Source organism: Eucalyptus grandis, chromosome 5, assembly GCF_016545825.1.
Source record: "Eucalyptus grandis isolate ANBG69807.140 chromosome 5, ASM1654582v1, whole genome shotgun sequence".
Lineage (NCBI taxonomy): Eukaryota > Viridiplantae > Streptophyta > Magnoliopsida > Myrtales > Myrtaceae > Eucalyptus > Eucalyptus grandis.
In genome coordinates, this window is record NC_052616.1 from 9122070 (window position 1) to 9132435 (window position 10366).

General features: G+C 40.3%; 1 protein-coding gene across 2 annotated transcripts; it reads left to right on the forward strand.

Moving 5' to 3' along the window:
• The first annotated feature begins 2783 nt into the window (after window positions 1–2783).
• LOC104443938 lies at window positions 2784–8079 on the forward strand. 2 transcript variants are annotated; one of them, XM_010057497.3, is made up of 2 exons: window positions 2784–3303; window positions 7471–8079. In XM_010057497.3, exons 1-2 carry the CDS (start codon window positions 3244–3246, stop codon window positions 8017–8019), a joined length of 609 nt encoding a protein of 202 aa, XP_010055799.2. In that variant the 5' UTR covers window positions 2784–3243; the 3' UTR covers window positions 8020–8079. The 2 variants fall into 2 exon arrangements, with proteins under 2 accessions (XP_010055799.2, XP_039168142.1); XM_039312208.1 differs by lacking the exon at window positions 7471–8079 and adding an exon at window positions 3511–4076 and having other exon boundaries at window positions 2888–3363.
• The last annotated feature ends 2287 nt before the right edge of the window (window positions 8080–10366 follow it).

Below are 10366 nucleotides of genomic sequence, written 5' to 3' on the forward strand. Positions count from 1 at the left end.
GCCATCTCCTAAATTCATTTGCAAAGGTCAACGTTGGACCCAAAAATGCCCAATGAAGGTTAAGATCAACACTCTCCTCACCATAGAAGAGGAGGAGGAGGAGGAGTCCAAAGAAGAAAAGTGGCAAATTCTACTTGGAACCATGAAATATGTCAATGCCATTCAAGCCTAGTCGCCATCCGAAAAGAAGGAAACTACCTTAAACACGGACATGTTCTTTGTGGAGATCGAGGTATGTGGGTGAGTCCTACACGCCTTGGTTGACACAAGCACTTCGAACATGTTCATGTCCACCAAGGTAGCTAAAGCCTTAGGACTTCACATGAAGCCAAATGGGAAATTGTTCAAGGCCATCAACTTGAACAGACTTGCAAGCATAGGAACAACTCCCAACATGGATGTCCGAATTAGAGGATGGAAGGGCAAGCTCTCCTTCGAGATAATCCCCCTCGATGACTATGATCTCATTTTGGGCATGCAATTCTTTCATAGTGTGAGGTCCATGATCAACATGAGGACCAAGACCATTATGATCCTTGATCCCACAATGCATGGCGATGATCCCCATGATGAAAGGAGCGATCAACACCAAGACCATTGCCATAATCTGACACCTCGATGGAAGTCTGAAGACCGAGAAGCACATGACCAATCACAACCATAGCCGCCATCCTTGGAGAAGCTAACGGTAGGATTGGATCCTCCTACTTCAATTCACAACATGCCAATCCAAGTGCTCTTCCCTGAGGTTGGGTGCTTGCTACGTGCCATGCTCGAGCTGAAGTTGGAGTAATATTGTCCACCATTCAAGAGGCTTAGAACCAAGTGAAATCAAAATAAGAGGGCTTGAGCTCATGCCAAGAAGAATGCTCTCTAAGCCGAGACCAACGAGGGTGTCGCCGAATGGATGGGGGAGAATGTCACGACCGCGAGGTTCCCATGACTAAAGGACCATGCATTTTTTAGGAAGACTTCAAGGCGGGCAATACAGTAATTGCGATAAGAGCTGAACTTTCTTGGCATAAATGTCGGTAGTTTGTAGGTTAAGAGATGCAATCTCGTTCGCCGAATCAATGTACGATCAATGATTGTAATTTGAGAGCCTCAAGTATAAAAAGAGGTGTTCTCCCCCTCATTTGTATCCATCTAACCATTCAATAATTTAAAGCTCCTTCCTCTCTTCCATCCATCTAACCATTCAATAATTTAAAGCTCCTTCCTCTCTTCCAGAGCTTCTCTTTCTATAAACTTTCTCCCTCTACGATTTGGGTAAACAGCGAGTGAGTGATCAATACGAGTAAAGCTTGGCTTAAGTGCCCCGACAATCCAAGTGATCCCAAAAGAGTCTAAGTCGCTGCACGGTCACGATCCCAAACGATCGGCCTGTGACATCAATCTATCAAAAAGAAAATTCTTTAAGTGATTTTCATGAGTCGTATTTTGGGCCTAAAAAATGCTAATGATTTTGTTAATTGCCAGGCAGTCTTTTGAAATTGTAATATTTCTAACCCCTTTTCATTATCGAAGTCAAAATGTGATCATGATACTATGATAACTCTCTTGATAGTGTCCCCTTCATAATCATTAATTTTTCTTTGTAATGATTTCTTTCCATAAAATATAAATTGAAGAATGAGATTATTTTACGAAAAATATTTTTTGTAGTACTTCAAACCTAAAAAATGTTAATGATTTTGCTAATTGCATGGCACTCTGTGTGAAATACTAGTAGTCAAAAAGTGATTGTGATACTATGATAACTCCCTCCATGGTGTCCCCTTCATAATCATTAATTTTTCTGTGTGACAATATTTTTCTTATAAAATATAAATTCAATGATTAGATTATTTTATGAAAAATGAATTATTTGAAAAATACTTTCCTAAAAATGATTGTTAGTATCATTCAGAAAAAATAATTAATAGAAATTGTTATCAATATTTAAAATATATAAATATTTACGTTGAAAATGAATATATTTTTCATTTATTCAATTATTTGAAAGATAAAAACAATCTTTATTAAAAAGGTATTTTCAAAACTGTTGAATTTCTGGCAAGTGCCTGGCTAAGGTGAAAGCAGGTCATAATCGCAATGAGTGTGATGCAGACTTTTTACCTTCGTAAAAGAGAGTTTACATTTGCTCCATTTCACGGTAGCTTTTTGACTTGACTCACTTTGCGTTCATATGTGCGCGGAAGAATTTAGCAAGAAGATAGGAAAAGTGAAGGTGATATTTAGTATGGGAATTCAGGAAAGGCAAAACGGTATAATCCTCTCTTTTGATATATTTGGAAAATGAGGTAAAAGGGAGGAAATGAAAATTTGGGAAGGAAACGATGAGAAATTATAATAATAAAAAAATTATAAAAAGAAACTTTGTGAGAGGAGAGATGAGAGATAAAATTTTGAAGTTCTTGGGAAGCCTTATGGGACTAATGCCAAAGACTTAAGTGCGAAATAATGTAATCCTAGACGTAAACAGAGAAACTTGAAAATATTGGACATGAGATTTTCTGCTCTTATAAAAATTTTAAAGTATGTGTAATCCTTAAACTATAAAAAAAAAAAAAAAATACTTAAAAGTTTAGGTTTCATATCAAACAAATTAAAAGTTTAATAATAACACTGCATAGTAGACCTAAGTCCATAGATCATTGTGTCATTTTTCTTTATTATAATATTTAAAAAAAACCATATTTATGCAGGGTCAAGCTGAACATGAGACACGCTTTGAAAGTTCATAACCTCCTAAGTGGGGCTTGCTCTTCTTCGTCCAATCGGTCGTCCTCCGGTGGCGACGTGGCTGAAAATGTACGGTACTGATCTTTGAGAGGACTCTCGGAATCGAAACGTCTATTTGACCGAGAGAGGCCAAAGAAAGGAACCTAAAAAAATCCTATCAGCCGAGGACGAAATTCACCTTAAAAGACAAGGCATCTCTCTCGTTGGCGACTCTTTTTTTCTCCGTAAACTCGCGTCCATCTAGAAGTGAACATTCCAACGTATGACAGACGCGCTTAACCCAGTAGTCCAGATTCCAATTTCCACGAAGGTGATCTGGTCTCACATCCGCTCTCCCTCGTTCGACACACATTTGTCTGACCTCCGAGCAACTTTACATATAAAAACCTCAAACTGACCCCCCACACTTCTTCAAATCCAACCATCATTCCTATCCAATCTGGAGAAAAATTTAGCCAGAACCTCTAATTAGTTACAGGGTTTTCCAAGACATTGGGGATGGCGGAATCCAACCACAACGGCAGGGTTGACGAGGAGGCGTTGCTGAAGATGGAGGAGGCAAAGCGCAAGAAGAGGATGAAGTGGACGATCGGCATCATCGCCTTCGTCATCTTTCAGGTAGTGCAGGCTCTCTTCTTTGTGCTGGTCATTATGAAGTTCAAATCCCCCAAGTTCAGGATTAGCAACTTTGACATCTCAAATTCAAACTTCAATCAATCCTCGCCCTCATTCAACATGAACTTTGTGGCTCCAATCCGGGTCAAGAACACCAACTGGGGTCCCTTCAAGTACGATGCTTCTAGCATTGACTTCACCTACGGAGGCTTCAAAGTGGGACAAGCGACCATTCTCAAGGGCAAGGCCAACTTCAAGTCCACAAAGAAGATTGATGTGAATGTGACTCTGAGCTCTACTAATTTGACTGGCAATTCAAACCTCAGGAGCGATTTGAGCACTGGGCTCATGAACTTGACCAGTCAAGGCGAGCTTAGTGGGAAAGTAACGGTCATGTTCATGTTCAAGAAGAGGAAGATCTCACAGATGAATTGCACCATGGCAATCAATACCTTGACAAGTGTGGTACAGGCCTTGTCATGTAAATGAGCATGCTCGGAAAAGTTGGTCCCACATCATGTTATGGCTTTGTATGCTTGGTTTTATATGTTTGTGATGCGTTTTTCATGGATCTAAATCAAACTCAGTATTCTATCTTGTTTGAATTTGCCCTTCCTTTTTGTACACATCTCATTACTACAACTGGATCGGAGCTTTAGCTCAGTGTTTTAATTTTGTTTCTACCTAAATGGAATGGCTACTACTGTTTATCTTAACGATCATTGTTAATGCGTCCATTCGTTTCACATGCATGTATGAAGAAGGCATATCGATCTGTCAAAGATCGCATACGGAGATGATCGGTTAGTACTATATACGTCATACGTAATAAGCTGTGTCGTTTGGTGTAGCTTTGATCTGATTGCTTTAGTAATCTACATTTCTTGTACTTGTGCCCTCCTTCTATCCGATGGGCGTTGTGGTGGATGTTGTCTAACCCACACTGCATTTTCTGGAGTAGTAGCAGAGAGTTAAGATGAATATAGTTCACCTGACCAAGAAAGAGAAAAAGACGAAAATAGTTCACGCGACCAAATCACAACACATCAATGTCCAGAGTTTTGACTTTTCGGACTCTGACCTATATCCGTGTCGGGACTGAGAAAATATTGGCTACCGCTAGGGTTTCACGCTGTCAAAATTCCAACTCATTCACCGGGCAAAACATGTCGCCCAGGCCCACCATGTTCTCTCTCTCTCTCTCTCTCTCTCTCTCTCTCTCAGTTCGTCGCTTCTAACCCCTCTTCACTTCGCTTCTCACCTAATTAATTTCAAAATGGACGACACCTCTCTCACTCCATCAGCTCTTCACGCGCTCTCTCTTTCACTAACGACTCACAACTCCCTCCCACTCACATGAGCTCTCCTCCGATGAAACAACGTTGCCTTCACCTCCATCGTCCGAAGAACAGAGCGAGTCGAGAGAGAACTGTACATTAAAACCAAACACAATTTTTGAAGTAAATCTAAGCACTTTTCGCGGCGGAGTCGAAGGCAGCAGCGGCATGTACAGAGCAGGGCGGCAGCGACGTGGTTCATCAGACAGCGGAGAGGGTGAGAACAGAGCTAGTCGCGCGCGAGAGAGAGAGGGTCACATGATGTGAGAGAAAGAGCTCGTGAAATCGATTAGGTTAGGAGCAAGGAAGTGGACAGAGAGAAAGAACACAGTTGGGTTGGAGCGAGGAAGTGGACAGAGAGCATGGTGAGCCCAGACGACACGTCTCACCCGATGAATGGACTAGGATTTCACACGCTGACATCCGAATGGTACCCAATATTTTCTCCGTGACTTACTCATCTAGTGTGGCATTATTGCCGGCACGATACATTTGTACTTTTGTCGTTTTCGACAATCCAAATTATTTGGGGGAAAATATTTAATTTAATTCCCGAATTCTTTCCGTTAGTTTTAATCCTAATTTTACTTCTTTAGTATAGTAAAGTTCAGTCTTTTCGTTAATTTTGCTTTCGAGAGTTGCTGAAATCGATTGCCAATCGTTGTCGTGGCCGTTATGTTTGCCATGTCAAATTGAGCAGGGCCCACATTTGTTGACATATCAAATCACGGCGGCAAAATTGAACTAAAAAAAAAATCAAAGAAAAATCATTGCAGATGAAGTCTCCAGCAAGGGCAGTCAGCCCCCAGATGGCCAACTCGCCCTTGCTCAAATCTGCATGAGGGCAAGCCCTATTGGTTATAGTGGCATTGCTCACTAGCGTCGCCACTGCCGCCATCGACGGTAATTGATCATCACCACAACATACACAAGGGTAAATTATAAGCCTGATGGAGTCACATCTGCCAACTATTACACTCCATTTTTTTTTTAAATGAGATAGCGACTCTAATAGGGTTATTGTCGAAACATCACCATGGATTCAACATCAAGATCAGGAAACTTTCGTGTTGTTTTGAAAGCATCATATTGCAAATCCTCCTGTGAATTATAACGTGCAAAACATCAGGAATATGTTTCTTTCCCATGGAAAACAATCGAATTTGTAATGCTTTCTCGTTCACGATTCATCGAATGGACAAACAACATGGTATTCCGAATTACGTTAAGTTCCTTGGAGTCTTTCAATAATTATCTCAAATGTTTCGTGAAGTAACAATTTTTCTCAAAAAAAGAAATTGTAAACTATACTACTCTTAAAATGGCGAATCGTTAGATTAAATTTATCATTTAACGACTTTTCTTTGTTCTGACGTATTAGGAAGTTCATTGAAAGCGAAGTCTTCTCAAAAAGTCAGCCAAGGCAGGCGAAAGAGTCACGACGCTGCTCGTCCAGATTCTCCAGCCACACAACTTTCAGGTAAGCTTTCGGTCGAACTCATCACCTTAAGTAAGCATCACTTCTCATGTTCAAATCATAATAAAATTTATAACATAAAATAATTTTCTTGACCTTCTAGATGAGCGTCCACATCACAAAACCATCATTTCCATCAAAGAATCTTATTATACATTTAATCCGCTACACAAAAACCAAATTTATGGCTAACGAATCTTATTATTTTTTTATTTCTCTTTTGTTAATTTCATATTGAGTAGCTAGGGATCTCTGCCGATTTTTGCGTACCTTGATCCTCGTCCGTGAATAGGCTGAAGATTTAACTGCAGTTATCTTTTTGGGATTTTAAGTTGGTAATAGAAAGTTCTTGTTCACAAACGGATCGGGATCTATATCAGTGGCTGCTGGAATGTTCAGTTTAAGACACTGACGAAGCACAATTCCACCATAAGCAAAACCCACCGTCACAGCCACACGAAGTGCAAATGTGAAAGACCAAAATCAGCAGGACACCTAAACTTAAACCGTCTTTGCGAATAACAAAGATAACCTCATATCAAGGATGGGGTAGGGAACCAAAGCTATGGCCTTCGGCTTGCTAATCGAGCTTTAAACCACTCGATGAACCAACTGATCAAAAATATTGATGAGTGTTGAACACGATCCACTTGTATTAATGTGCAATGTGATAAACCGAAGTTAACATATCGATCTCCATAAAATTAGTATTGCGCTCTCTCTCCCTCTCTTGTTCTTTTCATTGTGCGCGCTCTCTCTCCCTCTCTTGTTCTTTTCATTGTGCGGGGCCTACATATGGCCCCACGCGCTTGCGTGGTTCTGGTATCATTGAAAACCTTGAGGTAGGGTTAACAACATTTGTATAAACCGTACGGTAAAGATCTCGGAGACTATTCTTGCATTCAAAGTTTCGATGGGCCGATGTTTTGTTTTAACAAGCCTCTCGTTGCTGACAAATTCTTGCTCGCGGTTTCGTCTAGAAAGTGAACATTCCAAGGACGCATTTGGTGACTCGGAATTCAAATAACTTCTTCTAGGAAAGAGCCCGCCTCCATTTGATCATATAATATCATAATATCATGGATATCAAATCCTATATATACCCTACCAATTTCTCATTTCAATCTCCACAACTTCTGCAATCTCCAAAGTCGAAATCACAGAAAGCAAAACTGACAGATAGAGAGAGAGAGAGAGAGAGACTTTCTGTTTTCTATTCTTCCATCTCTTCCAAAGAAAGAAGAATTAAGAATGTCCAAATCCGATCACGAGTCGCTCCATACCATGGACGAGGAGGCAAAGCGCAAGAAGAGGATGAAGTGGACGATTGGCATCATTGCCTTCGTTATCTTTCAGGTAGTCCAAGCTCTCTTCTTTGTGCTGGTTATTATGAAGTTCAAGTCCCCCAAGTTTAGGGTCAGTGAGTTCGACATCCAAACATTGAACGTCGGGACTCAAGCCTCGCCCTTGTTCGACATGAGTTTTGCCGCTCCGATTCGGGTCAAGAACACGAACTGGGGTCCCTTCAAGTACGATGCCACCACGGTGGACTTCACCTATGGAGGTGTTCAGGTGGGACAAGCAGCAATTCCAAAGAGCAAGGCCAACTTCAAATCCACCAAGAAGATCGATGTGAACGTGACTCTTAGTTCAAATACCTTGCCCAGCACTTCGAATCTTGGGAGCGAGTTGAGTTCAGGGATCATAACATTGAACAGTCAAGGTGCGCTTAAAGGAAAGGTGACAGTCATGTTTATGTTCAAAAAAACGAAGACCTCCCAAATGAATTGCACCATGGCAATCAATATAGCGACAAAGACAGTCCAATCCTTGTCCTGCAAATGAGGATTAGAGAGTGCGACCTCCATTAGAATGCTTGCTGGCTTTTCTTTTCTTTTTTTTCTTTTTTTTTTTTTTTTTTTTGTGTGGATTGGATAAGATTTTGTACTACATCTTAGCTTTTTCCCAATTGTAATTTGTTATCACTATTATTGAATCCTAGGATGTGAGCCTTTAATTAGTCTGTTTCTTTCCTCACTTGGAACTTGGGAGCAAGAAAAACTGTTACTAAACATTGGGATTGTCTTGACCCATATATATATTGAAAAGCATATGGCTATCTTTCCTGTATATTTTTTTCATATATCTTTTGTATTTACATGGCTATATATATACACACACACAAGTACTACTAGGGTAACAATCACCTATTAGGCTAAATATAAGCTATATATTAACTTTCTATACATATCACTCCTACAAATCAGCTCATGCCAATACTCCCCCTCAAGTTGGTGCATAAATGTTGCTTATGCCCAACTTGTCAAATGATCTGTAGAAGGCCTTGCTCGAGACGGTCTTTGTCAATATTTCTGCTAGTTGATCTTCAAACCTCACAAACGGGAATTGAACTATCTTTGCATCTAGATTTTGCTTAATAAAATGACGATCAACATCAATATGCTTGGTATGGTCATGTTGCACGAGATTATGCGATATGTCAATAGCACACAAAAATCTTCATCTCGGATCTAGGAGAAAATCTCAATTCGGACATCAACTTTCTAAGCCACAAAAGTTCACTTAGCTGTTTTGCCATCCCTCTGAATTCTGCCTTCATACTCAACAAAGCCACCACTTTCTGTTTCTCTCTTTTCCAAGTGACTAGATTCCCCCCAACAAATAAAAATACCCTAAAGTTGATCTCCTATCATACACACTCCCTCCCCAATCTACATCCGTGTAACCTTCAATTCCAAGATGACCAATCCTTAGGAATTGTAACCCTCTCCCAGGACATGCTTTCAAATACTGAATTATTCTCACCACGGCATTCATATGGTTTTCATTGGGAGCATGCATGAATTGATTTACGATACTTAGCGCATATGCAATGTCTGGACGCGTATGAAATAAGTATATCAACTTCCCCAATAATCTTTGGTATCTCTCCTTATTTGTTGGTACTTGATCGAGATACTCTCAAAGTTTATGATTCAGCACGATTGGGGTATCCACTGGCTTACGGTCTAGCATCCCTATTTCTACCAACAAATCCAGTATGTATTTCCTTTGAGACAGGAATATTCCTCATTTTGACCTTGCTACCTCTATCCCCCATAAATACCTCGGTTCTCCTAGATTTTTCATCCCGAACTCTCCAAAAAGCCTCCTTTGGAGTAAGGTGATTTGTTCCACATCATCCCCTATAATGATCATATCGTCAACATAGATGATCAATGTAATTATCTTCCCTTCTCCTCATCAAAGAAACAAGGTGTGATCCGACTCACTTTGCTTGTTCCCACACTTCATCATTACCTCACTAAATCGACCGAATCAACCTCTTGGTGATTGCTTCAAACCATACAATGACCTCTTCAATATGCATACCACACCTGGATGTGAGGGAGACTTGTATCTTGGTGGTACATCTATATAAATCTCCTCCTCCAAGTCACCATGGAGGAAGGCATTCTTCACATCAAACTAATGAAGTGGCTAGTCTAAATTAGCTGCAAGAGACACCAAAACTCAAACAGTGTTAAGTTTTGCAGTAGGAGAAAAAGTCTCTTGGTAGTCAATTCCATACATCTATGTGTACCTCTTTGCTACCAGTCTCGCTTTGTATCTTTTGATGGATTTATCCACCCTATACTTGACAGAAAAAATACATTCGCATCACATTGTTTTATTTTCCTTAGGCAAGTCCACTAATGTTCACGTTCTATTCTTCCACAATACTTCATATCTTTTTCCATAGCCTGAACCCATTGCGGATCCTCCAAAGCTTCCTACACTCCATTCGGAATGTGAACCGATGATACAACCAATGCAAACTCCTTCAATGGTTCAAATAACCTTCCTATTGAGACATAATTTGTGATGGAATATTTTGATCTCCTTTCTTCGGCATCTAGTGAGTATCGATTTGGGGGCTTTTTCCAATTGTGCCTACCAGGTAATTTATATTCCACAGACATATTGGATCCATCAAGCAAGTCAAAGGCAATAGGGGAGATTACCTCAAGAAAATCCTCATGAACTTGGTTGGGTACTAGAAGGGAAAAAGGTTGTTCAACTTGTTTATGTGTGGGTATTTCGGCCCTGTCGGATCCTACAAGGCTTCCGTAGCTACACCTGTCGCAAATTCACCAACACAATGACCATCTGTCACCTACCCAATAGCTCC